A 13,929-nucleotide genomic window follows, 5' to 3' on the forward strand; every position below is an offset into this window, starting at 1 on the left:
GTAGCAGAAGCCCAGATACTTTGGCCTTCAAGAACACCAGGGCCAGCCTAGATCTCCAAGTGTTTCTTTTCAGTACCGTACCGGACTTAATGTTTTACTTTGCCTGTGAATAATTCCTTGAAGAGAGTTATAAAGGAAATTTAGAATTATTGAGGGGAAAAGGAGCAAAGAAGAGTAAGGCAGAAGATTTTCACAAAGCAACCAGTAGGAGAAATAAACAAATTTCAGGCCTTAGAACTGGATTCCTTCACCTTTAAGTTAAAAAAGAGGCTGAAATTTGCTTTTTAAAAGGGTCTGTGGAACCGTGGTGTGTTCCCAGAAGCAAGCAGCAATAATGCTGAGTTATAAAAGCCGAAAATGTTGAATATTTGAATGGGGTCAAAGCCGGTGAATTACTTCTTTGGAAACTTAATCTGTGCAAATGCAAGCACTATCAGTGCTGGGAATTTGCAGGTATCATGCTGACATTCCAAGGAAGGGTGACCTGAGCAAATATCTAGGGAAATTAGTTATATGCCATACTCCTTTTACTGTTCGGAGGTGAGCGACGTTATTGATACGCTCTTTAGAATGCTATCTTCTTTGTTTTCCTGAACTTATATGTAAAAGTTTCTATAGATGTACTTAGGGATTAAGGCCTCACCTAAGGCCTTAAGATTCTTAACTAGGAATCCTCTTGCTGTGGGAATTTTGAAGATAGGGATAGAATACTGTTTTATGCTACAAGTGTCATTAATTAGGACCCCAGATAAACTTGAGATTTGTGATAACCTATAAGATCTGGGTTGAAGGCATGATTTTCAAATGGCAGCTTTTGCATGTATTTATGAAGAAAGTTTTTAGCACTTCAAACAGATAAATATATTAATAAGGCAACTACAAATAATTTAAAATATCTACTTAATAAAGCAGGTCTTCTAATAGCATGTTTATGTCAGTACTTTATTAGTCCTCTGTAATGTTAATCTAAAAATTAAGTTTAAAATGACAATACACACTCCTTAGACTTATCACTGTTTAAATCATGTAATATAAACTGATCTGATCTATAATTTAACTGAACATTTCCCACTCCCCTGAAAATCAGGTTTTGACTTACACTTACCACAAAGATTTTTATTTCAGTGTACCCCAAATAATAGTTGTCGCCAAGGGCATCAAGGCGTCCTCCTTATATCCTGCCTTTTCCTGTGTGATTGAGCTCTAATTCCGTGTGGGCTCTATCCCGTACCTCTGTGTCCATTTCTGTTCTCCAAGCCTGGACAGGGCTTTTAACGAAGGCCAGGGAATGCTTGGGCCTCCTCTGGCCTATTGCTGCTGCGACCTGGGCAGTGCACCCTCAGTGTGAGTCAGTCTCACTTTGCAGCAAGTTTTTCTCTTGACCTTTTCTGCGTTTCGCAGCCATTCAAATCGATCTTCTCCATCAGTTGCAGACTAGTGAGGTATTACTCTAAAATCTGAGATGTGCTGCATCATCAAGTCGTTAAAAGTAAGTGCCATGGTCTCCCTCCAAAGAGGAGATCTTTTCTGCTTGGACGTCTCTCAGGAACTGTGCAGAAGGCAAAATGAACAGGAATTTGGGCTTGAACTGATCAGCAAACAGCCTGGCACCTGTTCTAGCATGCCATCTGCAGATGTTAATTATCCAGTTTGGGTCCTCTAATAGCTCTTGACCTCCTCTTGGCTCTACCAAATGCTTTTTTTTTTTCCTTCCTGATTCTTTATTATTCCTCTCGGGGTGAAACAAATCAGAGGTAGCGTTGCTGATTCTTTTTCAAACAGTTAAATGTAGACAAATTACTAATGTGGAAACATGAGTCTTTGATTCCTCCTGCGAACATTTGGAGAACATGATCATCTGCTCTATTTTGGCTTCAAGAACTTCTCCCCGTTCTTCCTCCTTCCTCAACTGTGTAAATGAAATCAAGTTTTTGAAGAGTTGGTGATGAGAGTAAAAAGCAGGGGGAAGAACGGGCCTCTACGACATGAACCCTGAAATCACGTTCTGTTGTGCGGAACTTGAGAGACTGCATTTTCTGCCTCATCATCGCCTTTGTCTGTTATCCAAAGTAGTTGCTCTAAGCCTTTTATTTCTCTCATCAAGCTTCTTTCTCATTCCGTTGTACTGCAAACGTGGTCTTGTTCTCTACCAAAAACAGAACAATAGAACTGAACTCACTGAAGTTCCCTTTTCTCCAGCTGTAAACCAATACGCCTATCCATCCTTGTTTCCTTCCTGCTCCTCTTTCTAAGACCCGTTCCTTTATCGGTGCCCTCAGTCCCCACCCCTTCTTCCTTCCGGGCTTGGTTCCATTAGTTATCCGTTGTCCTCTCCTGTATGCTGAAGGTTTCTGCTCCTGGCTCCTTCCACTCTCCCATGCTCGATTCTCTCTCATCCTGAGAATTCCTTCTGGCAATGCTGTTCCTCTCTGGAGCACAGAATGTTCCAGAAGACTCATCTGTAGTTGCCAGCTCTATGTGCTCAACTCTTTGCAAGTCCATTTCTTCCCCCCCACCCCCATCCTATCCCTTCTCTGAAACTGTTTTTGCATAGGGCTCCAGTGACTTCCCACTGTCAGTTCCAGCGGTCACATTTCTATTTTTGTCTACCTTTCTGAGGCAACAGTCATTCTTACTCCCTCAGAGGAAAGTTCTAATGAATTTTAACTTTGATGCTCAGGGTTCAGGCAAATTCATTTGCTACTATGAGATTTCTTCTTGTTTTGGTATATAATTTCAGATTAAAAGAGACTTTATATGTCGCTCTAAGCAGCCAAATCTCTAGTTTGTGTAGTGGTAGTTACTGTTTTTATGGCCTGAATTGTCATGTTTGTCTGGTGACTCAGAACCACTTGTGTTTCCACTCCCTTCCCCTCCCCCCTTTTTTAAACAAAGTAAAACAATTTATTAAAACTAGTTTTTTTTTATCTTATATTTGTGCAAAAATCCTTTTACCCAGCTTGCTCACTTTTTCTTTCCCCAGCTTACTTCTTGATGACATTGGATTTTAAACATCATCATTACAAAGATTTGCATCTATGGATGTTGAAGTAACTATGCCAAGGTGTGAGGCAACTTCTAGTGCCTAAATGGGTCCTGACACATAGGAAGTGCTCAATAAACATTTGTTGACTAAGTGAATTTTATAAGCAGTCCCGAGAGAGCATATGCAGTTCCAACCAGAGAGCTAGAAACATGACCCATCTTACGTTCCATTCGGTTGGCTTGAAAGGCTTAATTATAAGCGAAATGTTTAGGTCTGGGTGCCATTATAGTCTGTTCAGAACTTTGTAAAGCAGTTATTCTTTTCACATATTTCTTCAAGGGAGAAAAACAGTACAAACCATTTAAAGGTCATGTTAAATTCACTTGTGTACCTACAACCAGGAAAAAAAAAACCCACCCGTTTCATTTTTCTGAATTAAAAATTCACACGTTTAAATAATTCATACTGTCTGGCTCATACTCTCCGCAGTGCTTGTGGAGATGGGCGTCTTTGCTCCTGGCTGACATGGAGCACTGATGGAGTGAGCAAGTAGGCACCCTGTGTGCATCTGGTTCTAGAATCTCATCCAGGAGAGTGCTGTAGTTTAGTAGGAGTGTAGAACTGTTTACTGAAGATCTGGCCATGCATCTCAGTGACCACTAGAAACCTGCTCTTGACCCTCCTCTTCAGTCTTACCTCTTGTAGCGGTTAAGGTCATCTGCATTTAAATTATCTATGCTAATGGAACCCACGGGCTCATTCTGTCTCTATGGGTGTCTGTAACTAATACTATATTTCTCAACTCTTCTTTATAGAGAGACCTGTCGGGGCACAAGAACATTGTCGGTTACATTGACTCCAGTATCAACAGTGTGAGCAGCGGTGATGTATGGGAAGTGCTCATTCTCATGGACTTCTGTAGGGGTAAGGATGTGACCCATACCTTGAGCTCCCGTTGCTCTGGCACTTTGAATGTCAAGGGCACCGGGGCCATTTCAGTTCACGTGCACTGGGCCCTAATGTATGTTGTTCTGGTTTTAAAGATGTGCAGACTGTGAGACTGAAAGATCCAGAGCCTGCTGTCACCTCTGGGTGATTCTTACAATGGCGAACAATTTGAAGTGGTGGATAATACAAAACTCCCCTTTTGTTAGCTTTAGGGAGGTTTGGTGCTTGTATATGAATGAGAATGTATGAGGGTGAGAATGAATGTGTTATTTGTGATGCTTTAAAACAAGCAATGAAGGCACATAACAAAGACCCAACTCCAGATGGACCGAAGAAACAATTCAGCCTCCCCACTCCCTCCCTCCTGTGTTCTCTTCTCCACCCACACCTCCATCCTTGTGTTATGGGGGAAAATAATCCTTTTCGTCTAATGGAAATGACCTTTCCTCTCCTTGCTTGCAAGCTGTAATTGCCAGTAAAGGCTATATTCAAACGATGCTGCTGTGAACAGTGGAGTTAAGTAGTTGAGAGCTTGGGATTTCAAGCAGCATTTATCTTGGGAAATACAGACCGTAGCGCGACTTGATTCAGAGTTGACTTCATACAACTCTGTTCGGAGGTTTGACTTTTTTGGCCTAAGCAACTGTCACTTATAAGCTTGGGTCACTGCCTCACTGTTTGGTGCCCTGTTTTATAATCATCCCTACTTCCACTGACATTTTCCTTGACTTTAAAGATACTATCCATAAATTAAATATGTTGTTAATCCCCAAAATGTGATGTTAACCAATAATTTCAGCCTACTCTGTAATAACTCTTAGCTGATTTTATAAAAGATACTACCAAATTCGACTTGACAGTTTGTTTCTTCCTGTCCATTCTTCTTTGGACAGTGAGATGTTTCAAGACAAGGCAGTGGGAGCATCCAGGGATCTGGATGATTTTGTAAGTGAGGTCATCAGTCTTTTGGTCCTGGAGATGAAATACTGGTGTAGCCTTTCTACATTCTCGGCAGTGGGTAGTGAGTGAAGCCAGAGAGACTGAGCCATTCTTAAAGTACAGACTATAAAGCTGTCTTCTTCCTGTTCCTGGGGTCTGATGTGTAGTCTGATTCTTACTAAAAGATACGGCAGGTTGAACCTGTGGCCTCATCTCATGCAAACGGAGACAGTGTGACCAAGCAGCTATAGCAGGACCATACTGTCCATTCTATTGATCTTGACGATGTCATGAAGGCAGCTCATGTCTGGAGTACTTTATAAAATAAACTGGTTTTGAGGCATTAGAAGAGGCCCTGGATTGTAAGAAGACGAATCTGGGCCTGGGAATCGAGACACTTGGGTTGCAGTTGTGGTTCAGCCAGTGACCCGTGTCCAGGTTGCTCCTCCAGGGACAACCGTTCATTGTCTGGGGTGAGTGGTGAGTCTGAACGTTGCTAAGCTCTCGCTTGCTCTGTGCCCCCTTGCAGGAGGCCAGGTGGTCAACCTGATGAACCAGCGCCTGCAAACAGGTTTTACAGAGAATGAAGTGCTCCAGATATTTTGTGACACCTGTGAAGCCGTTGCCCGCCTGCATCAGTGCAAAACTCCCATTATCCACCGTGACCTGAAGGTGAGGGCCACACTGTAGCATTAAGTGCGTTCTTACAGAGGGTTTTCCATCTGCCCCGAGAATGGGGGAGACATTTTGGGGATGTGAGAGAACAGGCACGGTAACCTTACATTTCTTATATTCTGCTTGGTGAGAGAAGATGCAAAGAAAAAAGAAAGTACAGTACAGGTATCACTTAAATTACTTAAGCAGCCTTTAGAAATTCTTATAATCAGCAAATGCCCGAATACATGTTGTCTTTGTTTTTCCTGATGTAGTCCCAAATTTACTTTGTCAGGGGCATGGAAAATGATAGACTAATTTAAATAGTTTGCAAACAGCAATGCTTGGTTTTCAACATCTGTTTCATATTTTGCAAAATCCAGTGATTATTTAAAAATTTGTTCTACTAATTACTATCTCCTTATAGTGGGCCTTTCATATTATATAATCACTTGACAATGTTTGTTGCCTGGACTTGGCACATGGTTAGGATTCACCAGCATGTATGGCACACCAACTATGTGCCACGTACCCTACCAGACACTTTACACACACTGTCTCTTGGAGGAAGATGTTCTTCTTTACATTTATAGTTAAGGAAACTCGGGAGTAGAAACATTATGTGACTTGACTAAGGTCATATGACCAGGAAGGAGCAGGACCCGGATGTGAATCCTGCTCTTCTGATTCTAAATTACAATTTCTTTTCATTATACCTGTGTTTTGAGGAACATGCTTCATAGCTAATACTTTGGATCAGCATGCCCTGGTGTGCTTGTTAAATGCAGGTACCGGATTCCACACTGAATCTGTTGGGCTGTAACTTTTGTGGCGGTGTCAGGGAAGCCCAGCAATTCATAGCTTAATAATCACCCCCTGTGGGTTTTGTATATTCTAAAGCTTGAGGATCATAGCAGCATAGTAGCATTTCTGTGTCGAGGTGTTTTGTTGTTGTTGTCGTTTTAGCTTTTTTAAAAATGGAGATGTAATTTATAACCATAAAATTCACCCTTTCAAAGTATACAATTCAGTGGCTTTTACTATATTTACAAGGCTGTACAACCATCACCACTATCTAATTCCAAGACATTTCATCTCCCCAAAAGAAACCCTGTATCCATCAGCAATCACTCTCATTCCCACCTCACCCCAGCCCCAGGCAACCGCTAATCTGCTTTCTGTGGCCTGGCCTGGCGCATTTCATATAAATGGCCTCTTGTGTCTGATTCTTTCACCTAACCATGGTGCCAGGGTTCATCTGTGTTGCGCTATGTAGCAGTACCTCATTCCTTTTTATGGCAGGATACTCATAGTGTGGAGAGACCACATTTTGTTCTTCTAGTCATCAGTTGATGGACATTTGAATTGTTGCTACTTCAGATAGTATGAAAAGGCTACTATGAGCATCTGTGTACTAGTTTTAAGTGGATATGTGTTTTCAGTTCTCTTGTAAGTACATCTAGGGGTGGAATTGTTGGGTCATGTGGTAACCACAGTTAACTTTTGGCGGAACTGCCAAACTGTTTTCCAGAGCGGCTGTCCTATTTTACATCCCACCAGCAATACAGGAGGGTTCCAGTTTTTCCACATCCTCACCAACCCTCTTGTCCTTTTTTATTTCAGCCATCACAGTTGGTATAAAGTGGTGCATACATACTGGTGTTTCTGTACTAAAGTATTTAGCTGACGGGAAGATAGTACATACCTTTAGAAGCTCAGGGAGCCTTCTCCAGTGTCCCTCTGTAGTCAGCCCTTTTTTCTGCGTAGAAAAGGGAGAATACATTTCAGCAATTATTATGAGCCTAGCATAGTACGAGTACATAATTCTGTGGAGGTGGTACAGGTATAATATGGTTCCTACCCCCAAGATGTTTAAGTATCGGTGAGAGGATATAAATGAAATGTTCAGACTTGAAACAGAGACAGGTGAAGCACGAAAGTTCTAGAACAAAGTGATGAACAGCAGAGAATCGAGCCGCTTAATGTATGGTCAGATAGGGGGACCAGGTAGTGGGGGTTGGAATCTTCCCGAGTGGTGGGACTTCACAGGCTCATGGGCTATGGGTGGTCACAGAGAGGATGAAGGCCATTTTAGGCAGAGAGCAGAGCCCGAGGGCTTCCTAGAGAAGGGGAGAAGGAGGCTTTAGAGCTTGCGTGTTCATCTCCAGGCACACGCCTGGCACAGCAAGTGCCTAAGGGGGCATAGAGGTAAGGGCAAGGGGAGGAGGCAGAGATGGCCACTGAGCATCCTTGTAGAGAATGCTGTTCCCATGTTCTTAAAATATTTCTTTATTTTAACTGGATTAAATGAGGCCTCAATGATGAATCATCGTGTACCTGTAAATAATACCTACCTAATTTACCTAGTCCCAGCATATCAGTGCCCTGTGGTGCTCACAGTGCTGCTGTGAGGCAGTGATGGGAGCCTGAAGTACAGAGCTCAAGGTCTAGCCCGGGGACAGGGAGTAGGACAGTGTTTGGGCTCAGGCAGCAGGAGCCCCAGATGCTTTCTCCACTGCACGGAACAGTCTGTGAGATATTTTAGCAGAGGACCATGGACAGAGTGGAAACGGAGGAGAGGCCACAGAATGAGTGAGGACAGGCTGCCGTGTTCTGTTCCCCAGCTTGCCCCCAGCCCTGTACCCCTTAACCCTCCTTGGTGCTCCTGAGAGTTGCGTGGTGCTGGCAACACAGTATTGGACTCTGTAGTTGTGTCTACCTCCGTAGTGGAGACCATCGGGCGTGCTGCCGGCTTGCCAGTAGTGTTTCAGGAGACTGTTGCCATTTCTCCTCTACCTTGGAAATCCTTGAATGTAAATAGGGGGCCCCTGGGAGGAGGCCTCGATTGTAATTGTTCCAGAAGAGCCCTGCCGCAGTCAGTTTTAGTCGTTGACTCCTGGTGGTTTTGATTGAAGTTTTCCCAAACTCCACAGCTTCCCCTCTATGCCATCTAGCTGCTCTCGTTAGCAAGTGAGATTTTGTTATTTCTGCTAATACGTGCTTGGTGGGCAGTCCCATTTGCCTGCCACACTGCCAGCCTCCTAAGGCCCGAATGAAAAGTCCCTGCGTACCTCGTTTGCCATCCTGTAGTCTCAGACACTCTGAGCTCCATGTCCAGCCACTCCAGTGCCAGTAGTAGCCAGAGCCAAGAAGTGCTTTATTCCCCTGCTGGCCAGAGGAAGTGTTGGTTGCTGGTCTCTGGGTGCTTCTCGGAGCATATTTGGTGAGGTGGCACCACCTTGAGTAAGAGTCAGTAGGACACGAGAAAGAGCGCAGGCCAGGCCAGCTGTGGATCCCCTTGTTGAGCCAGTGCTGCCCCACGTGGGGGTGCATTGTTCACATACAGAACTGAGGAAAACCTCTCTTGCCCTGCCCACCACGCGTGTGGTCTTTCAGATTCTGTGTAGGAAATAAGTTGAAAGCGGTCCCTGTCCTTAAGCAGCTTATGTTCTAAAACTAACCATGACAGAAGTTCTGTTCTTCATTGGAGGTCTTTTCCTCAAATACTTTAACATTTTCCTCATTTCTCTGTTTTGTTTTGTTTTAATTTTTATCTCTCTCAGGAAAGAAAGAGATCATTGCAGATCATGGGGTCATAGAGCTGGGAAGGTCACGTAAGCCAGCCCTGTCCTGTTAACAGTGAGGAAGCCTCTGCCCGGAAGGGCTGTGACCTGCCCAGCTACTTCTGTGATCAAAGCAGAGCAAAGGCCATGGGTTTTTACTCCCATTTTGGTTTTTGGTTGGTTCGTTTTGCTCAGTTATACTGTGCTGTTTGTTCAGGCATGTAAGAAAGGGGAAGAAAGGGTTAAGATTTAATAAATACATTCAGATTGAAAAAGTTATGAATGTCTCTTTTTTTGGTCAGAAAAGAGATTTTGATTTCATGAAGCACAATAGGATGGAGATTCTTGTCCCATTTTTAGAATCTTAAGTTTGAAAACCTACGTTTGTCTAATCCTCCAGAATTTCTAGTGGTAATAAATTCTGTGACTGGAATGTCTGAAAGCCATCTCTGTTTGGAATAATGTCAAGATGAAGGGTCAATAGGAGGTGGCTTTCCAGATCTTTTAGCTAAAGCTATGAGCAGAGTTTGGGAGTGACGACTTTAATAAACTTCTTAAGCCGATAGGTTGGGAAGTAAGGTCAGCAGCATTAATCTCTCAAAGAGCTGGAAGACTATAGGATTGTAAGCAGTGGTAACCAGTGTTAGGCTAACATCCTAAGGAACTTTGCCAAAAACAAAGTCACTCTGCAAATTCTCTGGAGCTTCCAGAAGTTGATGTCTGAAGGTCCAGTTGGTTCTCTACCTTCCTAGTCTCACTTAATCCTTCTGGGCCCTACTCTAGCCCTGGCCTTAGTCACCTTCCCCCTGGATGATTGCACCTGCTCTCGTGTTCCCCCTTCTCCTCTGTCACTGGCTGTCCTTCCTCAAACACCTCTTTTCGTCTGCTGCTGAGTGGCTCCCAAGGGGCCTTCCCTGGTCTGCCATCTGTCAGCTGCTCTGGTCCTCTCTTCTGCTGCCTTCGCCCCGTCTGAGCTGCCCACATTCCGTAACTGCATAACACACATCAAAGCAGTGGGGAGGGGTAGCCTCAGCAGTCAGGCAGGCCGAGCCCACATCCTGCCCTACCAGCCCTGTGACCTCAGGCATGTTAGGTAACTTCTTTTCTCATCTGTTAAGTGGGGGCAATGGGCTTTGTAAGAATTTCATGAAATTAACATGGGTAAAAGTGCAGGGAGCAGCGTCAGGCTCATAGTGAGTGCTGTTAGTTGTTGATGCTATTGTTATTATCATCATTCCTGCCTCTATGCTTCTATTACAAGTTTCACTTCCCCAAGTCCTTCACTAACCCGAGGCCTAGCATTATCTGGTTTCCCCATTCATAAGGGCACTAGTCCAGAGAATGTCTAGCCCCCTTGTCTTCAGTGTTCTTTGCCACACCAGTGCCCAGCAGAGTGCTGTCCCAGCTGCAGTGGCCTGTCTCAGTGCCTCAGATGCCTCAAGCCTGCTGCCCTCTCAGTGCCATCCTGCTGGCTGTCCTCTGGGAGCCACCTCTTCCCCCGGGTGGTCCACGCCTTCTCCCTCCATTTGGGTCTCTGCTCACCTCATCACAGTGACCGTTCCAGCTATGCTGTTTGCTGTAGCATTCCTCTTCACGTCGCGTGTGTTTAACCTGTTGGGTTTTTCCCCATAACATTTATCACCACCTGGCAATTATACCTGCTTTCTTTTTTTTTTTTTTAAAGATTTTATTTATTTATTCGACAGAGATAGAGACAGCCAGCGAGAGAGGGAACACAAGCAGGGGGAGTGGGAGAGGAAGAAGCAGGCTCATAGCAGAGGAGCCTGATGCGGGGCTCGATCCTATAATGCCGGGATCACGCCCTGAGCCTAAGGCAGATGCTCAACCGCTGTGCCACCCAGGCGCCCCTATACCTGCTTTCTTATTCGCTTCCACTGGACTCTAAGCTCCGTGAGCAGATGAACCTTGATTTGTTCACAGCCTTATACCCAGAACCTTCTAGGCATATAGTAGGAGTTTGTGCGTGTTTCTCTATTAAATGAATAATCATAACTTCTTAGGTTTATATAGGGAGATTTATAGTTTGCTTTTACATATCTTCTGTTACTTGCTTCATAACAGCAGTGATAGAAATATTATTAGCTTTCCTTTGCAGATGAGAAACAAACCCGAAGAGATTTAAAGGTTTGTCCAGGGTCAGACATCTGAATAGTCCCTGAGGTCCTGTGACCTCCAAGTCCAATGTGGTTGTCGCATGCCAGGCTCTGTGTGAAGTGTATTGTTGTTGGTGGTGGTGGTGACAAAGGGCAGCAGTCAGCTTGATCTTGGAGGTTTCCACAGGTGTCCCAAGTCACAGGGTCAGACTGAGAAGGTGCAGAGGTGGCTGCTGCCAAGCGAGTTCACCTTCGCAACCTCGTGATCCTCCCAGTGAACCTGCAGAGCGGCCAGAGCAAGGCTTATGGTTCTTACCTGCATTCGTATTTCTTTGATGTTGGTAAGGCTTTCTCCTACATTGGTAGTTCTGGCTTTATGTCCACTTTTGTACGCACCCTTCATTTTTAACTGTGTTTTTTTTCCCCTGCAAATATAGTTTTGTACAATGTTATCTTTATGGGAAGGAGGCAAGCTGAGGTGGGTACCAGGTTGATGCAGTATTAACTGCTGAGTTCTGCCACTCTGAAACTAACCAGAAATACAAACCTAGTTTTTAAGGTGGAGGGGGATGAAAACAAAACAAAACCCTTCTGTTGTGCCTCATCATGATTCTGTCTTTGTCTGATTGGTTTTCCTCCTCCCCGCAACCTAGTGATTTTGGTTCCTGGAACTACCTAGTTTGTGTTTTGAAGTGAGTTAACTTTTCAGTTTTTTAGATTATACATTCTAGCATCGGAAGTATAGACACTAATTTGGGAAGGGTCTGTGCACATACAATAGGAGACGCGTGGTTTCACGTGATGCTGGGGAAGAGATTGCTGCTAACTGATAAGGGATTGATGGGTACGTGACGTGTGAAATACCGGACTGGGTATTATTGTAGGACACACACAGGTGTAGTATAATTACAGACCGGAGGCTGACAAACTTTTCTACAAAGGACCAGATAGTAAATACTTTAGGCTTATCAGCCATATAGTCTCTGTCACAACTGCTCGGCTCTGCCACTGGCACTCCAAAGCAGCAGCCAGAGACTAGAGGATACGTGACGAACAGGCATAGCTTGATTTGGTCTGAAGGTCTTACTTTGCCAGCCCCTCATGGACAGTAAGTTCTACAGATTTTATAGGGTGGCCACGGAAGATTTTACTGAGGGTTTATGACTCAAGCAAGGCCTCGAAGAATGGCTAAGATTTGACAAGGGGAGCAATTGAATCAAAGGACAAAGCGGGCGATGCAGGGAATGGTTAAGAGACACTGAGCAACGCAGCCTGGGTAGTAATTAGACACCTGGCTCCTCATCGACTAGATTCCTATTATGGGGCCTTTCTGAACCTAAAGGACTAAGGCAGCCCTGTCCTTAAGCTTGTATCCAGTACAGTGGGCGTACTCATCACACCCACCACGGTTGGAGGATATTGTGGCTGGGCACCTTGAGCAGTGCTCCGCTTTTAACTTGCTTCCTGCCCTGGCAGAAAGGTAATTAATTACCTGTCTTTCTCTAGGGTTAAATGGCCTAGGTTTACTTCCCAGCTTCATCACTGTGGGCCTCACCCTCTGCATCTGTAAAACAGGGGTATTATTATATTATTGTGAGGATAATCCATGTAAAGTGCTGAGTACAGTAATACTCATAATCGTAAAAGCTCAGTAAATGGTAGTTGATCTGTCTATAACCTCTAAATTAGATTGGAAATATTAGTATTGCTTTGTTGGAATTATTTTAGATTCCTGAAGTGAGTATATGTTCAGGATAGCTTGATGTCACTTTGTATAAATAGGTTAAACTGATGAGCTTTATAAAAAGCTGTAGATGGTAGAAATATTTGCTTGTCTCAGCCTTGTCCCTGGGGAACAAGAGCATATCCACGAGAGTTGACAGCCATAGTTCACCCTGCCTATGTGGCTAAAAATCCCAAGGCCAAAATTCTAGATTAAAGTGATTATAGGTTAATAGTGCCCCAGGTGCAAAAGCGTATCCTCTCTGGAAGAAAAATAGATTTGAAATTCAGTCCTCAAAGGCTTCCCACAGATGAATTCCAAGGAACATGAGTTAACAGCACCAATAACAAAACCCCTGATAACAACACCATAAGTGAGACGCAGTAGGAGTAAGAAACAATAAACAGAAGCATCGGTTTGCAGTAAAGGCTTTAGGTATTAGATTTAGCTGATACAGACTATATAATAAACAATTTTGTAATATATAATGCAATTTTCAGAAGAACTAAAGCAAGTATAGAAACAAGTATAGAAACAAGAGACTTTCACAATTGACCAGACTTTTTTTTTTTTAAGAACCAGTAGTAGTAGTAGTAGTAGGCACAGGCATGTGGTGACTCCTATCTCGCTTCTGACAGACGGACACACACAAACACAGTGTTAAGTGTGTTTCTGTTTTTTAATTTATTCCTGTCAACCTGCATTTTCTGTAGCAAGCACTACGTTAGGCCCTAGTAGAGAAGACTACCAATAGGATTAAGAGATGGTGTTTGTCTTGAAGGAGCTTGTAGTCTACTCTTGCCTTTGTTTCCTAAGGTGATCAGTCTTTGGAAGGCTGATGACAGAGGACAGTGGAGACTACAGACTTCCTGGCTTAACAAGATTTTTTGGCTGCCATTTTACTATCCACACATAGCCAGGCCTGTCTTCCAACATACTAGTCAGCTCAGTTCACCTATACCAACAATTACTCATTGCATCTCGAGTACAGAAGGGCCCACC

General features: G+C 43.8%; 1 protein-coding gene across 34 annotated transcripts in view; it reads left to right on the forward strand.

Moving 5' to 3' along the window:
• The window catches only part of AAK1 (AP2 associated kinase 1), a 163,319-nt gene that overhangs the window by 89,042 nt on the left and 60,348 nt on the right, over positions 1 to 13,929 (forward strand). For all 34 annotated transcript variants that reach the window (XM_040623349.1, XM_040623353.1, XM_040623354.1 and 31 more), the window contains exons 4-5: positions 3,802 to 3,910; positions 5,403 to 5,545. In XM_040623349.1, coding sequence (XP_040479283.1) covers positions 3,802 to 3,910; positions 5,403 to 5,545 — 252 coding nt within the window. The remainder of the gene's footprint in view (positions 1 to 3,801; positions 3,911 to 5,402; positions 5,546 to 13,929) is intronic.

Source organism: Ursus maritimus, unplaced genomic scaffold (assembly GCF_017311325.1).
Source record: "Ursus maritimus isolate PB19 unplaced genomic scaffold, ASM1731132v1 scaffold_6, whole genome shotgun sequence".
In the NCBI taxonomy this organism is placed as follows: Eukaryota; Metazoa; Chordata; class Mammalia; order Carnivora; family Ursidae; genus Ursus; species Ursus maritimus.